The 21669-nt window shown below is 42.0% G+C and overlaps 1 protein-coding gene across 1 annotated transcript in view; it reads right to left on the reverse strand.

The window, feature by feature from the left end:
* Positions 1–284: 284 nt before the first annotated feature.
* Positions 285–21669, reverse strand: part of LOC135545964 (alpha-1,3-mannosyl-glycoprotein 4-beta-N-acetylglucosaminyltransferase B-like) — a 222333-nt gene continuing 200948 nt past the window's right edge. The window contains exons 10-15 of the mRNA XM_064973976.1: positions 20364–20471; positions 17704–17897; positions 17123–17201; positions 8203–8290; positions 2615–2727; positions 285–2390 (exon numbers count right to left, since the gene is read on the reverse strand). Of these exons, the coding sequence (XP_064830048.1) occupies positions 2367–2390; positions 2615–2727; positions 8203–8290; positions 17123–17201; positions 17704–17897; positions 20364–20471 (606 nt within the window). The 3' untranslated portion in view covers positions 285–2366. The remainder of the gene's footprint in view (positions 2391–2614; positions 2728–8202; positions 8291–17122; positions 17202–17703; positions 17898–20363; positions 20472–21669) is intronic.

Genomic DNA, 21669 nt, shown 5'->3' on the forward strand with positions numbered 1-21669 from the left:
TCTGAAGTGCACTGACTGTGTACAGCTAATTGAAAATATGAAATAGCCTACCCTACAAAATCATCACAAAAGATTGTCACATAGTAATAACTACACATACTCTCTTGCATCCAACCTTCTGCAATAAATGGGACATTGAAGTCACATGGTCCATTGATGACGCATGCAAGGAATGTGACCCTTGCACATTCATAACAGCAAACTAATCCACATATAGGCAAGATTAGCATACTCAGTTTTGCATTGAATTGACAAGAGATTAACTTTGAACAAACAAAGCCAAGTCAATTGAAATTCTGTCTTTATTACAATTCACAGATTGGATAGAAGATAACGTCATTAAATATATTTTATCTAAACGATACAAAATACAACGTATAATAGCAATGCATTCCAGTGGCTCTTACAAGAAAATAAAACAATTTCTCCTTCTTTGCACAGGGCAGGTCAGAGTCATTGGGTACAGTTCAGATTTTTCTGTCCATTGCCCTCCGTTGATTTAATGCAACCGTGCACCTGCTATTATTGTATAGAGGCCAAACCAACAAAATTGATGGGGCTGCTAAGACAAATCGTTTTGGCACAACCTCCAGTTTGCGTTGACTGACCCTGGAGTGCACACCTCAATGAACGGAAAACCAGTTAATTTCTGTCATTGCTGAGAAACTGTGTTGATGTTTAGCAACTGTTGCCTGTCGGTATTCGATAGGAAAGTAGCCTCGAAGCTGCTATATGTTCCCAAGCGTACTATTTGTCAGTACACTTGTATTGGCTGAAATCCCATAATATTTTTCTTTACCGACAACTCTTTTAGATCTTTGATCAAAAGCTTTCAATGGTTTTGTGGTAGGGCTCTGGAAAAAAAATTGTATGTGGATCCAAGTTGTACAAAAGCAAATGAATGTGTCCCTTTACTGCTATATACCCTTTGCATGGTGGTAATGCATAAAAGTTGAGTGTAGCCCTTGCATTTACCGAGCCTATTTGGAAGATGTACTGTATAAGTCTGGTGTCGGGACAATTACAGTCCTTGAATAAGTATGACTTCCAACTCAATGTAATAGTAGTGCAGACTATGTGGAAAGAGAGGGGTTGTCATATTGGACAGTTTCTCTCTTTCAGACCTCACTTGAGTGGAACTTAAATGAGACAGAGGGGTCCTTCCTTGACTTCTTCATGGTCATTGTGAGAAACAAAGATCCAATTGACAGTGAAGATGATTCTTCATGCATTGGTTAGAGCTACATATTTCTCTTACATCCGACCAGTCCAAACAATAACTCTGTAGCCACGTGTATCTCCAGTGGCCCCTTGGATGCAACTAACTACATGTATCTGATATTTGGCAGACGGAGCAAATCCAACAGCGAAGCCAGATATACAGTATGTTTCCTGTATTATCGAGACAGCTGTCTTTTCTGGTTTCCTAGCTAATGCAATAGAGGAGCTCATGTCTGGCCATGGCTTACATTGAGTTATCCCAACAACCGGGTTTACTCCATGTCACAATAAGGCAAATTGATTGGGGGGGGGGGGGGGGGGGGGTAAGCAATGATGGTTCATGAAATAAACAACAAACAGATGTTCGAACCATAATCATAGTGTTCCTACAGGGACTTCTGGCTTTAGAATTGACCATATAAATACATTTTATTCAAACAGACAAGTATGTACTTTTTTAGCTAAAGTTCAATTTCCTTCTACACTGTATAAGCCTAGGCTACTTTTCTGACTGACTTTTGTGGACATTCACTCACTGTATATACATAAACACACATAACAGAGATCATTCATATGATTGTGTTACATAAATATGCATATTAGGCCTATATCCACATACATAGGTATTTTATGTATACATTTGGGTAAAACCAGGAACATTTGTCATACATGATTAAATGATATTGAAGTTGCACAATTTTGTCATATCTGGGTGACTGTGTTGCCAAGTCTTGATTCTGAAGCAGCAATATTTTATTGTCATATTGTCATCAAAAGGGGAGAGGCAATCTCGCCAGCTATTTGACAATTACCAGTGTAATTACAGTTATTTAAAACATAAACCTTTATTTACACATAAATACAGTTTCCTAAATACAGCGTAGTCTCTGTGTCGTCCACGCGGGGCCGCATGTTCTCCGATTTCGCGTCTGGGCAGATCTTCCTATGACGTCTGAACCGTGAATTGGGCTGACGGTCTCAGTAGTACCCTGCGATGGCAAGATCGCGTCAGAAGATGGCGCACTCTGACCGCGCTCGAGAAACTCATTGCCAAAAGCCAAGGAATGAGTACAGCTTGTGAAGGCTCTGTTCCTCTGCGGAACGGTCAAACGGATGACTGAGGTATTGCTGCGGTGTGTTGAAGTTCACTCTGCTTTCTTGATGAATATCTGAAGTGCAATAGACATAGCATTTGAGAGTAAATCAAAGGATAGCTTTGAATGGATTAATGGATTAAACTTGACATAAGACCATTTTTGAGGCCTGAAAACATCTGACCAACTTAGATTTTTCAGTGAGCTATCACTTTGAGTCAACTAAAATTCAAGTGGTTCTTTATGAGACAACGCTCCCAAGGCTCTGTGTTGAACGGGTGATGGCTGGGCCGGCTTACCTCGCTCAGGATCACCCAGACGGGGCAGTCTGTGATCACAGAGAGACGAAGGGCCTCCAGGGGCCCGAACGTGGGGTCTACCTCCCCCTCGGCGATCCCATTATGAAACACTCCTAGAGGACAGAGAGAGAGAGGATCAATATATCAAACCAATATAACTAATGGACTGTGGCTGGAAATCTATTGACTTCCTCAAACACCATAGTCATGATGCAGCGTTGTATTGCATTTGTACCTCAAGCTCCTAAATTATAACAGAGTCAAGATATGTTAGTCAAGATATGTTGCGTTGACATTTCAATTGGTTCAAGCCAAAGAGGTTGTATCAAATACAACCATAACATGCTTTGCTATGATTTCTTTGTCGCTATGCCAGTGGCAACCCGTCATTCGGGGGGGGGGCTTTCCTGTTTTGTATGTTATTTTGGCATTAATACGTGTCACATATATATCAGTTTGCAAACAATGTAAAAGTATATATATCATTGAGTTAATAAAGCCGCATACAAACATGGTCTCTTTGTTGTTATCTTCAGTAAGGCAGCTCCAAAATGCATGTGTTTCAGCCTTGCTCAGTACCTTTTGTGGTGGTGGGGCAAGCCGGCAGAAAATACGTTGCGCTGTGATTGGCTCAGTGTTCTGTCACTCATGGGGACACTACGTTACCGCCAATTCTAAGAGTAGAGCTACAAAATGCAAGTCCCTTGGGTGCTGCCATATAGTTACATGAGAAGTGCCCATCCAAGAAGGCTCAAGGTCATTGGCCACAGATAAAGTGACGTCAAATCACATTATAATCTACAGTAGCTTTGATTGGACTGTTCATGTCAACATCATACTTTCAAAATCTTAGCTAGCAGTCATCATCATTAATCAAGTCCACAATCTACTGGCAAATCCTATGAAGATAAATTATAGATAAAACGTATTGGTGCTCATTGGCCATTGCACATACAATACACAACAAGTTGGAAATCGCTAATTCAACAATGAGTGGTTTGGAAGGAATCAGTGGCTAACTGCAAGCATCGCAAAGCAATCATTAGCCTTCAATTCAGTGGAGTGGCTGTATGGTCCCAAGTCGAAGAGTACGTGTCTCTTTTCCGAGTTTAAAATGATAAACATTCAACATTGACCATGCTGTCAATGAAGCATGATTTGTGCCACGCTCAAAACAACTGTTAACTCGGAATTGCAAAATTGAATTTTAGTGAGTTCAAGACAACTGGAAACTTGGGAAAATTTAGCTTCGACTGGGATAATACTCTTTGAACTTTCAACTCGGGCCTCTTTCTAGAGCTACGACTTGAAGATCACTTATGTCATCATGATTCAACTTTTTTTTTTCTCTCGAGTTCCCAGTTGTCTTGAAAGCACCATAAATCCAGAGAAAGACAGACTTTGATGCCAAAATTTGCCCACAAAGGACCATCGCGCCACCTTCCTGTTCAAGTGAGCCCAGCACAACAAGGCCCAAAAATGTTTTGTATGCTGCTACATAAATGATGTAATATGCAAATGAGATATGTATACTGTAGCTAAGAAAGTAATACTTACACAATATGTTGTGTAGTAAGCTGTTCGTAGCCCATGTGCCTCACCCTAATAATTTAGTCTATTTCCGCATATTGTTCTGATTTGGTGGTGCACATGTAGATTATAACCTGTTTTTGAGAAATGTAGTCATTGAATTTTGTAAAAGCTTTCATTGTTTTTATGTCCCGTTTATTTATCCTGTGGTTCTGACTTGTTGTACAGGGAGAACACTGTAAGAACGGCCCAGGTTCTGAAATCTGTCACTGTACATTTCAAAAGTGCTGAACAAATAGTTATATTGACTACGTCTGTCCTAGCTCGCTCTTAATGTCTTAATCGAAATTACGGATTGCCTCTTATCCGCATGTCGTCCCTTTATGCCATAGTTTGTACATCTCAATTGTCTGTACAAACCACATTTGATTAAGCAAGTCAGCCATATCAGCTATGTTTTTTTAAAAGGCAGTAAATGATTCTGAATTAACTTTTTCGCTGACAGACAAGGCTCCGCTGATAGCCAGGTGTAGCAGTGGTAAGGTGTTGGGACTCTGCAGTTGGGATAGCTTTATGTAGGCCCTAACAGTTCGTGGGCAACCGTTTGTCACTGTTATAGTGCAATTAATGTACTGTTTAGTGTTGTGTTGTGTATTGGCTTTGCTGGCATGCATCCCACATTTATTTATTTTTCCCCCACCAATATTTACATGCTAAAATCGCCACTGCGCTCCACTACAGAAATGCTACCTATACAAAATCAATTATCTCTCCTATAAATCTAGTTCCACAACGTAGAGTATCAAATCAAACATGGGAGCATAGAGTGAGTTGTGTTTTAGGTTACACTATGCCTGAAAGCTAATATTCTACTGAGTGGAGCTGGAGGGAGAAATATAACCTGATGAACATTTGATAGCAATATCACACAATTAATTTATTTGGTCCAAATGTGAACTACTGTGCCAGATTGATATTCATTCCTGGACGAACTAATAATGAATGAGTGGGAGCGCTTGTAATAATTTATATGATGACATAAGGATGGGGGGAGGGGGAAATCAATACAGTTACATCTCACAATATTATTTTAGACAATACTATACCAATACTTGGACTTTTTTTTCTAAGCAGAATTAGTCTACCTGCAACAAACCTCTGGTATTTTTCATCCTATAGCTGGTTCTCCATCTTCTTTTTTAATAGTGAGCGAAAATGTGTTCAGCACTTTTTTCCACAAATTATCAAAAGGAATTTTCTCATGCTCTCATCTCTATGCTGCGGACATTTAGTGAGCAACATGGTTAACATATCAAAGTGCAATAAAAACACAGCATCGAATTGCAGTACATAGAATCGCGATAATCACAACACATATCGTACCAGCACCTACAGTGTCTTCAGAAGGTTTTCACATCCCTTGACCTTTTCTACATTTTAATGTGTTACTGCCTGAATGTAAAACGTATTAAATGTAGTTTTTGTGTCACTGATCTACACACAATACTCCATAATTTTTACGAAATGTTTACAAATTAATAAAAAATGAAAAACTGTTTTGTCTTGAGTCAATAAGTATTCAAGACCTTTGTTATGGCACGCCTAAATAACTTCAGGCGTAAAAATGTGATTAACAAATCACATAATAACGTTGCATGGACTAACTCTGTGTGCAATAAATAAAGGTGTTCAACCCACCACATACAATTACCGTATCTGTAAGGTCCCTCAGTCGAGCAATACATTTTAAGCACAGATTCAACCACAAAGACCAGGGAGGTTTTCCAATGCCTCCAATGCCTCCAAAAAGGCACAGATTGGTACATGGGTAAAAAAAAACAGACAGACATTGAATATAACTTTGAGCATGGTGAAGTAATTAATTACACTTTGGATGGTGTATAAATGCACCCACTCACTACAATGAAAAGGCGCCCTTCGTAACTCAGTTGACGGTGAGGAAGGAAAATGCTCAGGATTTTTCACCAATGGTGATTTTAAACCCATTAAAGAGTCAAATGGCTGTGATATAATGGATCAACAACATTGTAGTTATTCCACAATACTAAGCTAAATGACAAAGTGAAAAGGACACCTGTACAGAATAGAAATATTCCAAAACATGCATCCTGTTTGCAATAAGGCACTAAAGTAAAACAGCAAAAAATGTGTCCTAAATAGAAAGCATTATGTTCGGGGCAAAGCCAAAACAACATCACTGAGGAGCACTCTTCATATTTTCAAACATGGTGGTGGCTGCATCATGTTATGGGTATACTTGTCATCGGCATGGACTAGGGAGTTGTTTTTGTTAATAAAAAGAAAAGGAATAGAGCTAAGCACAGGCAAAGTCCTAGAGGAAAACCTGGTTCAGTGTGTTTTCCAACAGACACTGGGAGACAAATCCACCTTTTAGCAGGACAATAACCTAAAATGCAAGGCGAAATATACACTGGAGTAGCTTACCAAGATGACTTTGAATGTTCTCGAGTGTCCTAGTTACAGTTTTGACTTAAATAAGCTTGAAAATCTATGACAAGACTTGAAAATGGCTGTCAAGCAATGTTCAAAAAGTAACTTGACAGAGCTTGAATAATTTATTTTAATAATAAATGGGCAAATATTGTATAATCCAGGTTTGCAAAACTCTTAGAGACTTACCCAGAAAGACTCACAGCTGTAATCACTGCCAAAGTTGATTCTAACACGTATTGACTCAGGGGGTTAAATTCTTATCTAATCCAAATATTAGTTTTTATTTTCAATTATAAAAACAATTATAATAATGTTTCTTCTACTTTGACAGAGTATTTTTGCGTCGCTCATTGACAACCAATTTGAATCCCTTTTTGTAACACAACAAAATGTGGAAAAAGTCAAGAGGTGTGAATATTTTCTGAAGGCGCTATAAGTATTGTGATGATACTGTATCATGAGGTCCCTGGCAATTCCCAGCCCTAATGTCATAAGGAGTTTCATATTCAATGGGATAAAAGCTAGTGCGGAGAACAAGAGGTCATTGTGGCTGTGTTTCAGAGACTTGAAGGACAGGCTCGGGGCCCCTGCTTAAAAACTGAAAGAATATATCCTCACTCGCTTCTTCCTCCCCTACTTCCTTCCTTCATTTAATGAATCAATCATCTGTATGTCATTGGATAATGCTGTAATGAAAGCAAGGTTTATATCCTATTGCATTGACCAAATCCACACCTCTCAGATCTGTAATTAAGGAAGGAACCATAAAAGTATCTAACACTTGTTACTGAATCAGTTGTAATGGAATTCACCACAAACCCTTTTCCCCACCATATTTAAACAAAATGTTAACCCATCTTCCTATTTCAAAATGACATGAACATTGTGTGTCATTTCATCCCTTCTCTTAAATGAGCACAATGCTATCATTTTAAAGCACACCGGCGCAACACTTTTCTTGCACTTCATACAATTTCAGAAAGAGCACCTAAGGTCTACTAAAACTGTGAAGTTAGCCCTTATCCACTCCTACCACTGACCTCCTGTAAAAGTGCTAGATTGTGCAGCAACTAATCGGTACCGTTGGAGCCCTTGATAATTGCCATTGGCTAATGGGGATCTTAATAAAATCAACAGTCAGAGGCCTGTGTGTGTGTGTGTGTGTGTGTGTGTGTATTTGTCAGGACCTGTCTCAGTCTGTGTGAACTGTCCCTGTTTGCTGGTGTATCTGCCACAAGGTTTTTGTTAGATGGGGAAGAGGATTGATGGATGGATGGATGAAAACAATAAGGAAAGACATTGAGGGATATTTTGGCAGGGAGAATAGTGTTGGCTTTGGGTGATCCTGTCTGCAGTACTAGTTCTTAACACTGGAAAATAAATACCCAGTGCTAATTACCACCTATTGAAACATGTCCTCGGTAGCATGGTGCTAATTGAATGCTGGGACGTTTTCATTAGAACGTACTGTAACAAAGTGTTTTGCAACGGAAAACAAAAACATGTTTCTGATTGGACGAATCCACGTTTTCCTTCGTTGCGTACATGACCCAGGCAAATCTGTTTTTCGTACTAATACTCACCTATTCTGATAAAGCCGTCCTCTGTTCTGTGGTATTTTGGTGTTTTCTCTCTCCCCTCTTTCAACGCCTCTTTCTCAGACTGGATATTCTGTAGGAGAAGAGATAGGTGTGTGAGGAACACAATACAGGTACGCACAATACACCAAGATCGATGCAGGCAGCAACCCTGATCTGCACTCGGATCACAGCTTCAATCTATACATCATCAACCAATGCATTCACAACAGCAAACTCCACTCTACTGTCCTCTCTTCACCTCACAGCACTAGCCATGAGCTCAGATACAACCTAACTACGATCTCTCTGTTTCACAACATAATAAAAGAGTAGAGATATCAATGAGACTTCATAGTAAAGGGAGACAAAGGAAGCGGGACTCTAGTGTTGCTGCTGTGTCGTATCCAATCTGACTGTTTGGGAAGTACAGTATCTGTTTGACTTGTTTACCTAAAGCAATGAAGGAGAAAGGACTGGAGGACAGAAAGAGGGAAAATAAGCTGATCTTTGAAGGGGTTTTTACTATTCTGTTGCTCTACATAGAAATCAGTGCGGGATGATCACACAAGTGATTATGGTAGTCAAAATATTAAATTTCCCATCCACCGTTGAACTGCACCTGACAGCAAGGTTCTCTCTCTCTCAACTTGTCATGGGTCTAAAGACATGTCACACTTCCATGAGCACATAGTGACTTTTTCCACATTTTGTTAAGTTACAGCCTTTTTCAAAAATTGATTAAATAAGAGAAAATCCTCATTAATCTACACACAATACCCCATAATGAAAAAAGCAAAAACAGGCTTTTTACATTTTCATAAACAGGTTTTTATAAACGGAAATATCACATTTACATAAATACTCAGACCGTTTACTCAGTACTTTGTTGAAGCAGTTTGGCAGCAATTAAAGCATAGAGTCTTCTTGGGTATGACTCTACAAGCTTGACACACCTGTATTTGGGAAGTTTCTCCCATTCTTCTCAAGCTCTGTCAGGTTGGATGGTGAGCATCTCTGCACAGTTATTTTCAAGGGTTCAAGTCCGGGGTCTGGCTGGGCCACTCGAGGTCATTCAGAGACGTGTCCCGAAGCCACTCCTGCGTTGTATTGGCAGTGTGCTTAGGGTCATTGTCCTGTTGGAAGGTGAACTTTATTCCCAGTCTGAGGTCCTGAGCGCTCTGGAGCAGATTTTCATTAAGAATCTCTCTGTACTTTGCTCCTTTCATAATTCCCTCGATCCTGACTAGTCTCCCAGTCCCTGCCAATGAAAAACATCCCCACAGCATGATGTTGCCACTAGCATGCTTCACCGTAGTGATGGTCTTTCGCATGGTCTGAGAGTCCTTTAGGTGCCTTTTGGCAAACTCCAAGCGGGCTGTCATGTACCTTTTACTGAAGAGTGGCTTCCATCTGGCCACTCTACAATAAATGCCTGATTGGTGGAGTGCTACAGGAGGTGGTTATCCTTCTGGAAGGTTCTCCCATCTCCACAGAGTGACCATTGGATTCTTGGTCACTTCCCTGACAAAAGCCCTTCTCCCCTGATTACTCCCCTTGGCCGGGCGGCCAGCTCTAGGAACAGTCTTAGTGGTTCCAAACTTCTTCCATTTAAGAATGATGGAGGCCACTGTGTTCTTGGGGACCTTCAATGCTGCAGAAATATTTTGGTACCCTTCCCCAGATCTGTGCCTCAGCATAATCCTGTCTCAGCGACCTATGGACAATTCCTTCGACCTCAAGGTTAGGTTTTTGCTCTGACATGCACCGTCAAATGTGGGATCTTATATAGACAGGTGTGTGCCTTTCCAAATCATATCCCATCAATTTAATTTACCACAGGTGGACTCAAATCAAGTTGCAGAAACATCAAGGATGATCAATAGAAACAGGATGCACCTGAGCTCAAGTATCATGGCAAAGGGTCTGAATACTTACAGTATCAGTAACATAACAAAATGTGGAAAAAGTCAAGGGTCTGAATACTTTCCGAATGCACTGTATTCTTCCTCATACTGTAGGAGGAACAACAACAACAAAAGCAGCAACACCTCCACCCTATTTGCACTCTTCCCTAAATCCCCCTTTTCTCTAGCACCATTACAGGGTCTCAATGACAATCAGGTTGAAGTATAGATCGAATGAGTGCAGGAGGGAGGAGAAGAAAGGATATAAGCGAGATAGAAACCGAGAGCGAGGGAGGAGAAACAGGGGGAGATGAATATCTTGCTCGAGCCTCTGCAAAATCCAGCTATTAATCTGTCGTGGAGAGCGGTGGTTTGCAGGGCATAATCTGAAATCCCTGCCTCGCCTAGCCCTCCTGCCGGATGAAATATCATTTTAAAGCGAAAGCTCTCGAACAGTGGCTGGCGGGAGACAGATCTGATTACCTCCGCCCGGGAGTCCTCTTTTTCTTTCTCCTCAACATTCTCGTTCTCGCTCTTTTTCTGAGAGAGAACCTTGCTCTGTCTTGAGTCATTTCTCATCTATTTTTCTTCGCCTCTCTCTCGCTCTCTGTAGCCTCTGGGGCTTAACACTGTGGGTGCTCGCCTTTCAACATGGCTTATGTGCTCCTGTCAACAAGATGGAAGTTGACGTCATATGTCTTTCCACTTGAGAGAATTACAGTCCACAATTATTGGTAGCCTTGATAAAGATGATCAAAAAAGACTATCAAATAAATAATAGAAATACTGGGCCACATTGCATGCTCCCAAAAATTATACTTCTACTGCTCAGATAATTGTTTTTGTTTAATCAGTAATATAATAAAAAAAGATCCAGGTCGAAATTATTGGCATCCATGTTTTCAGCACCCTCGCACCATCCCCTTAGTAGGTTAACGACCTGTTTTATGCGATTGGATAACACGTTGGGAGGGATCTTAGGCAGGTTAGCGTTTCTCGTCATGAATCTTGTTCTGGAGGTAGCTCTGCATTGTGGTCACTAGCTGGCACAGCCACAAAGTCATAAAATCAGATTTTAAGCCTAACCCTAACCAAAATGCTAACCATAACACCTAATATTAAATAAAGACCAAAAAGCATATACTGTATGTGTGTGTATATATACATATATACACATATACATGCATAATTGAAGTCAGAAGTATACATACACTTAGGTTAAAAGTCAGTTAGGACATCTACTACATCATTTTTGTCACACCCTGACCTTAGTATTCTTTGTTTTCCTTGTTATTTTGGTTAGGTCAGGGTGTGACATGGGTGATGGCGGCTCGAGCAGATCCTGGCTGACTGACGGCTCTGGCGGATCCTGGCGGATCCTGGCTGACTGGCGGCTCTGACGGATCCTGACTGACTGGCGGATCCTGTCTGACTGGCGGCTCTGGCTGACTGGCGGCTCTGGCGGAGTCTGTCCAGAGCTGCCAGAGCCGCCAGTCTGCAAGGAGCCGCCAGAGCCGCCAGTCTGCAAGGAGCCGCCAGAGCCGCCAGTCTGCAAGGAGCCGCAAGAGCCGCCAGTCTGCAAGGAGCCGCCAGTCTGCAAGGAGCCGCCAGTCTGCAAGGAGCCGCCAGTCAGCCAGGATCCGCCAGAGCCGCCAGTCAGACAGGATCCGCCAGTCAGCCAGGATCCTCCAGAGCCGCCAGTCAGCCAGGATCCGCCAGATCCGCCAGTCAGCCAGGATCTGCCAGAGCCGTCAGTCAGCCAGGATCTGCCAGAGCCGCAAATCAGCCAGGATCTTCCAGAGTCGTCAGCCAGTCCCGAGCTGCCCCTCAGTCCCGAGCTGCCCCTCAGTCCCGAGCTGCCCCTCAGTCCCGAGCTGCCCCTCAGTCCAGTGGGGCCATTTTGTAGGGTTGCCAATCCTAGGTTGACAGCGAGCGTCGCCGTTCCTAGGAGGAGACTTAAGAGGACAAAGACTATGGTGTGGTGGGGTCCACGTTCAGCGCCAGAGCCGCCACCATGGACAGACGCCCACCCAAACCCTCCCCTATAGGTTTAGGTCTGCGGCCGGGAGTCCGCACCTTTTAGGGGGGAGTACTGTCACACTCTGACCTTAGTATTCTTTGTTTTCCTTGATATTTTGGTTAGGTCAGGGTGTGACATGGGTGATGAATGTGTTTTTGTCTTGTTTAGGGGTTTTTGTATATTTATGGGGCTGTCCCCTTTCCAGGTATAGTGTATGTCTATGGTTGCCTAGATTGGTTCTCAATTAGAGGCAGCTGTCTATCGTTGTCTCTGATTGGGAACCATATTTAGGCAGCCATATTCTGTGGGTACTTTGTGGGTGATTGTTTCCTGTCTCTGTGTTCTCTGCACCAGATAGGACTGTTTCGGTTTTGCCACGTTTGTTATTTTGTTTTTTTGTAAGTAAGTGTGTTCAGTTTTTCCCTATTAAAACATGGACACCTACCACGCTGCGTATTGGTCCGATCCTTGCTACACCTCTTCAGAGGAATAGGAGGAAATCAGCCGTGACAATTTTTCCAACAATTGTTTACAGACAGACTATTTCACTTATAATTGACAGATCACAATTCCAGTGGGTCAGAAGTTTTCATACACTAAGTTGACTGTGCCTTTAAACAGCTTGGAAAATTCAAAAAAATGATGTCATGGCTTTAGAAGCTTCTGATATGCTAATCATTTGACATAATTTGAGTCATTTGACATCATTTGAGTCAATTGGAGGTGTACCTGTGGATGCATTTCAAGGCCTACCTTCAAACTCAATGCCTCTTTGCTTGGCATCATGGGAAAATCAAAAGAAATACGCCAAGACCTCAGAAAACAAATTGTAGACCTCCACAAGCCTGGTTCATCATTGGGAGCAATTTCCAAATGCCTGAAGATACCACGTTCATCTGAGCAAACAATAGAACGCAAGTATAACACCATGGGACCATGCAGCCGTCATACCGCTCAGACAGGAGACGTGTTCGGTCTCCTAGAGATGAACGTACAACAGCAAAGGACCTTGTGAAGAAGCTGGAGGAAACAGGTACAAAAGTATCTATATCCACAGTGAAACGTGTCCTATATTGACATAACCTGAAAGGCCGCTAAGCAAGGAAGAAGCCACTGCTCCAAAACCGCCATAAAAAGCCAGACTACGTTTTGCAACTGCACATGGGGACAAAGATCATACTTTTTGGAGAAATGTCCTCTTGTCTGATGAAACAAAAATAGAACCGTTTGACCATAATCTTTATGTTTGGAGGAAAAAGGCGGAGGCTTGCAAGCCGAAGAACACCATCCCATCTGTGAAGCACGGGGGTGGCAGCATCATGGTGTGGGGGTGCTTTGCTGCAGGGTGGACTGGTGCACTTCACAAAATAGATGGCTTCATGAGGGAGGAAAATTATGTGGATATATTGAAGCAACATCTCAAGACATCAGTCAGGAAATTAAAGCTTAGTCGCAAATGGGTCTTCCAAATGGACAATGACCCCAAGCATACTTCCAAAGTTGTGGAAAATGGCTTAAGGACAACAAAGTCAAGGTATTGGAGTGGCCATCACAACACCCTGACCTCAATCCCATCGAAAATTTGAACTGAAAGTGTGTGGGAGGAAGGAGGCCTTCAAACCTGACTCAGATACACCAGCTCTGTCAGGAGGAATGAGCCAAAATTCACCCAACTTATTGTGGGAAGCTTGTGGAAGGCTACCCGAAACGTTTGACCCAAGTTACACAATTTAAAGGCATTGCTACCAAATATTAATTGAGTGTATGTAAACTTCTGAACCACTGGGAATGTAATACAAGATATTAAAGCTGAAATAAATAATTCTCTCTACTATTATTCTGACATTTCACATTCTTAAAATAAAGTGGTGATCCTAACTGACCTAAAACAGGGAATGTTTACTTGGATTAAATGTCAGGAATTGTGAAAAACTGAGTTTAAATGTATATGGCTAAGGTGTATGTAAACTTCTGACTTCAACTGTGTATATATACAGTGGGGCAAAAAAGTATTTAGTCAGCCACCAATTGTGCAAGTTCTCCCACTTAAAAAGATCAGAGAAGCCTGTAATTTTCATCTCATAAAACATTTTAGAAAAAGACTCAGTGTTGATATCTTTGTAAGGGTACAGTGCTGCAATAATAAGAAAAGGGATGCCAATCATTTTGACCCCTATCTTTTTGCATTTGTTTTGTATTAATTGTTAAACCAAGTATTTTTCTCTGAGCAGTTGTCTTAGTATAAAGTAACATAATTTCCCAAACATTTGCTGCATGCAATATAGCTTAGAATTTGTATAATTTACTTTACATATTATTTTGTATTTCTCAATATCAAGGGTGTGTGACGACCCTCCCACTCTGTCTGCCGTATTCTCTCTTTGTTCTTGTTTCCTTATTAGGATGCCGGTGTGCGGAGTTGGGAGGGTCGTCAGCCACGTTTCATGGGAAACACCTGGCCCGGTGTGTCCCAGGATAAATAGACCTCTTCCACATTCATGGAAGCGACTCTCTCCATGCAGACACCTTTCTAGATTGTGTTGTGTTTCTTGGTGGTTTTTGGTTGTTTGTTTTTTGGCACCTTTCAACTACTGATTACTGATTACGCACACCATTGTATATTCTACTTAGCTGCTTTATTTAATAAATATATGTTTTGTTACTCATCTCCACGTTGTCTCCCTTTTTGTTACGGGCTTTGAGCCGGTTCGTGACAAGTGCAAATAATTAAGGACCTGACTAAGTCTTTCCAGAGAGATGTACCCAGCGTGGCCCTCACAGACATGGGCTGTATCTCAACAAAAAAATACAGATATTGTGAGTGTATATAATCTTGTATGTAACAATACAGATATGGCTGAATGTGTGTAACATTAAATATTATTACACTGTACTTGTGTGTGTATTTATGTACGTATCAGTCCAAAGTTTGGAGACACCTACTCATGGCTACTTTGAAGAATCTAAAATATATTTTTGATTAACACTATTTGGTTACTATATGATTTCATAGTTTTGATGTCTTCAGTTATTTTACAATGTAGAAATTTGTAAAAATAAAGAAAAATCATTGAATCATTGATTTATTTTTACAAATTTCTACATTGTAAAATAACTGAAGACATCAAAACTATGAAATCATATAGTAACCAAATAGTGTTAATCAAAAGTATATTTTAGATTCTTCAAAGTAGCCACCCTTTGTCTTGATGACAGCTTTGCACACTCTTGGCATTTTCTCATCCAACTTCACCTGGAAAGCTTTTCCAACAGTCTTGAAGGAGTTCCCACACTGGATGAGCACTTGTTGGCTGCTTTTCCTTCACTCTGTGATCGAACTAATCCCAAACCATCTTAATTGGGTTGAGGCCAGGTTATCTGATGCAGCACTCCATCACTCTCAATCTTGGTCAAATAGCCCTTACACAGCCTGGAGGTGTGTTGGGTCATTGTCCTGTTGAAAAACAAACAACAGTCCCTCTAAGTTGATCACTGCATAATCCTGTGGTATCCATGTTGGTTTAGTGTGCTTCGAATTCTAAATAAATCACTGACAGTGTCACCAGCAAAGCACCCAGACACCACCTCCTCCACGCTTCACGATTGGAACTACACATGCGGAGGTCATCCATTCAGCATCTCACAGACATAGCGATTGGAACCAAAATCTAAAATTTGGACTCATCGGACCAATTGACAGATTTCCACCGGTCTAATGTCCATGTTTCTTGGCCCAAGCAAGTCTCTTCTTATTATTGGTGTCCTTCATTAGTTTCTTTGCAGCAATTTGACCATGAAGGCCTGATTCACGCAGTCTCCTCCGAACAGTTGATGTTGAGATGTGTCTGTTACTTGAACTCAGTGAATCATTTATTTAGGCTGCAATTTCTGAGGTTGGTAAATCGAATGAACTTATCCTCTGCGCCTTCCTTTCCTGTGGCAGTTTCACCATAGCGCGTGATGGTTTTTGCGACTGCACTTGAAGGAACTTTCAAAGTTCAAATACATTTTCATCTCTTAAAGTAATGATGGACTGTTGTTTCTCTTTGCTTATTTGAGCTGTTCTTGTCATAATATGGACTTGCCCTTTTACCAAATAGGGCTATCTTCTGTATACCAACCCTACCTTGTCACAACACAACCGATTGGCTCAAACGCAGTAAGGAAAGAAATTCCACAAATTAACTTTTAACAAGGCGCACATTTTTAAATGCATTCCAGGTGACTACCTCATGAAGCTGGTTGAGAGAATGCCAAGAGTGTGCAAAGCTGTCATGAAGGCAAAGGGTGGCTACAAATATAAAATATATTTTGATTTGTTTAACACTTTTTTGGTTACTACATGATTCAAAGTGTTATTTAACAGTTCTGATGTTTTTACTATAATTCTAGAAAATAGTAACAATAAAGAAAAACCCTGGAATGAGTAGGTGTCCAAACTTTTGACAGGTACTGTATACAGTGGCAAGAAAAGTATGTGAACCCCTAGGCTAATAACTTCTAAAAAGCTAATTGGAGTCAGGAGTCAGCTAACCTGGAGTCAATCAATGAGATGAGATTGGAGATGTTGGTTCGAGCTCCCTTGCCCTATTAAAAAAAACTCACAAAATGTCAGTTTGCTATTTACAAGAAGCATTTCCTGATGTGAACCATGCCTCGAACAAAATAGATCTCAGAAGACCTAGGATTAAGAATTGTTGATTTGCATAAAGCTGGAAAGCGTTACAAAAGTATCCCTAAAAGCATTTTCTGTTCATCAGTCCACGGTAAGACAAACTGTCTATGAACGGAGAAAATTCAGCTACTCTCCCTAGGAGTGGCCGTTACTGGCCCAATGCTATAACCACTAGGCTACCTGCAGCCCCTCGAGGCAAGATGAATCAGGCTTATAGTGTTGCGCTTTGTATTAAAATAGAATATGTGGGATAAAGGTTACGTACGTAACGTAAAATGAAACTGATAATGTACTGGGAATCGGGTGAATAGTGGCGAGACTCACGTCAAAAGGCAGCACCTCCACAGAGGTGTTGAACAGCTTGTCCCCTGGGTGCTCAATGTTCCCGCTCCGGAAGAAATACCTAGAGAGAAAGAGAGAGGATAACAAATGGGGGGGGGATGGCAATTAGATAACACAAATTGATCAACCATTATTATCATCATCGTCAGTCAGCCAGCCAGCAAGTCACCAAGTTCAATCTCTTATCTCCATTTGCTTTCTATAAATACATGTGCCACCAAGTACCTAACAGTAGCCTGAACCGTTCGCTACCCCCAAAAGCGCCTCTGAGATAACAGGGGTGACCAAAGAGCCACAGAATGGCAAGTTAGAAGGGTCCAGAGTAGATAGCCCTGACAGTAATGGGAAGAAATATTATTCATATGGGCCCAGTGGAGAGAGAGAGAGAGACAGTTTGAGACGTGTGAAGTGTGTGTATGTGCACAAAAATCTGTGTGTGTGTGCGCGTACGCATGTGTGTATGTGTTTATGTCCATGTGTGTGTGTGTGTGTGTGTCCATATATGTGTCTGTATTCAAGCATGCCATGTATGTGTGTATCCGAGCATGTGAGCGCACACACACCTCTCGATGCGGACAGGTGTGAAGAAACGGATGCGGATGAAGTCTCCAGCCACGGGTGTGAAGGCCCAGAAGAAGTCCTCTCCCAGGTAGGCCTTCTCCAAGGTGAAGTGCTGGTATGTCTTTAGGCTGGTGGTCACCTCTGCCAGCGGGTTGGCATGGCCCTTGTGCAGAGTCTGCTTTCCAAAGTCCTTGTCCTGAAGCAAACCATTAGACCATAGGAGGGGGGTCAGAGAGGGGAGAGATAGAATTGTTTCTATCACTAAGCTATCGTACTGACTTTGAGGGTGCAGTTAGCTAAAGACACAGGGATTCATTCGAACTTGATATTTGGGAGCGTGACAGTTCTTGATTTTTCTTGATCCTTGATTTTGCTGCGGCAATTCTGACATTTGGCATGGCATTATGCAATAACTTTGTGCTTTTGCGGGTACTTAAATAATACCCGCAAAACACCAGTCTCAATGTTAACAGTGAAAAGGCAACTCTGGGATGCTGGGCTTCTAGGCAGAGTTGCAAAGGAAAAGCCATATCTCAGACTGGCCAATAAAAAGAAAAGATTAAGATGGGCAAAATAACACAGACACTGGACAGAGGAACTCTGCCTAGAAGGCCAGGATCCCAGAGTCGCCTCTTCACTGTTAACATTGAGACTGGTGTTTTGCCGGTACTATTTAAGTTCAGTTAAAGATTCGTGAGGCGTCTGTTTCTCAAACTAGACACTCTAATGTACTGTTCCTCTTGCTCAGTTGTGCACCGGGGCCTCCCACTCCCCTTTCTATTCTGGTTAGGACCAGGTACTATTTAATGAAGCTCTTCACTTCACAGATCTTCATTGTAAAGGGTTTAAACACTGTTTCCCATGCTTGTTCAATGAACCATAAACAATTAATGAATATGCACCTGTGGAAAGGTCGTTAAGACACTAACAGCTTACAGACGGTAGGCAATTAAGGTCACAGTTATTAAAACTTAGGACACTAAAGAGGCCTTTCTACTGACTCTGGAAAAACACCCAAATAAAGATGCCCAGGGTCCCTGCTCATCAGTGTGAACATGCCTTAGGCATGCTGCAAGGAGGCATGAGGACTGCAGATGTGGCCAGGGCAATAAATTGCAATGTCCGTACTTTAGTGCGAAAAGTGCAAATCAATCCCAGAACATCAGCAAAGGACCTTGTAAAGATTCTGGAGTTAACAGGCACACAAGTATTTATATCCACAATAAAAAAGTGTCATGTATCGACATAACCTGAAAGGCCACTCAGCAAGGAAGAAGCCACTGCTCCAAAACCGCCATAAAAAAAGCCAGACTACTGTTTGCAACTGCACATGGGGACAAAGATTGTAATTTTTGGAGAAATGTCCTCCTCTGGTCTGATGAAACAAAAATAGAACTGTTTGATCACAATGACCATTGTTATGTTTGGAGGACAAAGGGGGAGGCTTGCAGGCCAAAGAACACCATCCCAACCGTGAAGCACGGGGTGGCAGCATCATGTTGTGGGGGTGCTTTGCTGCAGGAGGGACTAGTGCACTTCACAAAATAGATGGCTTCATGAGGGAGGAAAATTATGTGGATATATTGAAGCAACATCTCAAGACATCAGTCACAAAGTTAAAGCTTGGTCGTAAATGGGTCTTCCAGATGAACAATGACCCCAAGCATACTTCCAAAGTTGTGGCAAAATGGCTTTAGGACAATAAAGTCAGGGTATTGGAGTGGCCATCACAAAGCCCACAAATCATGTAGAAAATTTGTTGGCAGAACTGAAAAAGCATGTGCGAGCAAGGAAGCCTAGAAACCCGACTCAGTTACACCAACTCTGCCAGGAGGAATGGGCCAAAATTCACCCAACTTATGGTGGGAAGCTTGTGGACGGCTACCTGAAACACTTGACCCAATTTAAACAATTTACAAGCAACGCTAACAAATACTAATTGAGTGTATGTAAACTTCTGACCCACTGGGAATAAAAGCTGAAATAAATAATTCTCTCTACTATTATATTGACATTTCACATTCTTAAAATAAAATGGGGATCCTAACTGACCTAAAACAGGGAATTTTTACTAGGATTAAATGAGTTAAAATGTAGTTGGCTCAGGTGTATGTAAACACACACACACACACACACACACACACACACACACACACACACACACACACACACACACACACACACACACACACACACACACACACACACACACACACACACACACACAGTTACAATGTTTGTGACTCAGTTACAATGTTCGTGATGTAGATGTAGATCTGCGTGTCTCACACACTCATTGCGTGACAGTTGTAAGCACTGATAAAATACTATTCATTTCAGTGGTGGAGGCCAGGCCTGCTTGGTGGAGAATCTCTAAATTGAGAAGGTGTTGGGCGTATTGATAGTGAATTGATTGGGTTAGATTGCAGTAGCAGTCTTCAGGATGATATCCACTGATCTTAACAATCAGAGACATTAAACACAGTATTCTTTACTTTGTAGTAAAAAATATTGAATCTGTGTGGTGACTTGAAATGTATATCAGTACTGCAGTGCTCAGAGACTTGATGCATAGTGAAAGGATGCGAGATTATACAACATGTATTGATTGGCTAGCGAGTCAGTGGGATACGGAAACACACAATGCTCGCAACGTACATACCTTGAGTTTCTGGATCTTTCCGGCCAGGGAGGAGTGAGTGCCCACATGCTGGAAGAGTGAGGGCTTGAAGCGAATCCTCAGGTTGGCCTTCTGCCTGTCGCAGTGTTTCTGTGTGTGTGGCAGATGGGAGAGTTGAGAAAGAAAGAAAGAGAGAGGAGCAGGGAGAGAGAAAGAGAATAGGAGTGTGTGGGAGTTCCACAATTTTCTGAGACTGAGACCATTTTGGCAAGTGCAATTGAAAGGCATGGTATTTATACACTACATGGCCAAAAGCATGTGGATATCCCTTCAAATTTGTGGATTCGGCTATTTCAGCCGCACCCATTACTGACAGGTGTATAAAATCGAGCACACAGACATGCTATCTCCATAGACAAACGTTAGCAGTAGAATGGTCTTACTGAAGAGCTCTGTGTCTTTTAACGTGGCACCATCATAGGATGCCACCTTTCCAACCAGTCAGTTCGTCAAACTTCTGCACTGCTAGAGCTGCCCCGGTCAACTTTAAGTACTGTTATTGTGGAAACGTCTAGGAGCAACAATGGCTCAGCCGTGAAGTGGTAAGCCACACAAGCTCACATAACGAGACTGCCGAGTGCTGAATAGCGCAAATATTGTTTGTCCTCAGTTGCAACAAGTCACTACAGAGTTCCCAACTGCCACTGGAAGCAACATCTTTAATAATTAATAATAAATACAAATACGTCAGCACAATAACTTTGTCAGGAGCTTCAAGAAATGGGTTTCCATGGCCGTGCAGCCTCACACAAGCCTAAGATCACCATAAGCAATGCCAAGTGTTGGCTGGAGAGGTGTGAAGGTCGCCGCCATTGGACTCTGGAGCCATGGAAACACATTCTCTGGAGTGATGAATCACGCTTCACCATCTGGCAGTCCGAAGGACGGATCTGGGTTTGGAGGATGCCAGGAGAACGCTACCTGCCCCAATGCATAGTGCCAACTGTAAAGTTTGTGGAGGAGGAATAATGGTCTGGGGCTGTTTTTAATGGTTCAGGCTCCTTAATTCCAGTGAAGGGAAATCTTAACGCTCCAGCATACAATGATGATTCTGTGCTTCCAACTTTGTAGCAACAGTTTGGGGAAGGCCCTTTCCTGTTTCAACATGACATTGCCCCTGTGCACAAAGCGAGGTCCATACAGAAATGGACGGGTGTGGAAGAACTTGACTGACCTTCACAGAGCCCTGATCTGAACTCCATCAAACACCTTTGGGATGAATTGGCACGCCGACAGGAGCCAGGCCTACTCGGCAACATCAGTGCCCGACCTCACTAATGCTCGTGGG

Source organism: Oncorhynchus masou, chromosome 9 (genome assembly GCF_036934945.1).
Source record: "Oncorhynchus masou masou isolate Uvic2021 chromosome 9, UVic_Omas_1.1, whole genome shotgun sequence".
Taxonomy (NCBI): Eukaryota; Metazoa; Chordata; class Actinopteri; order Salmoniformes; family Salmonidae; genus Oncorhynchus; species Oncorhynchus masou.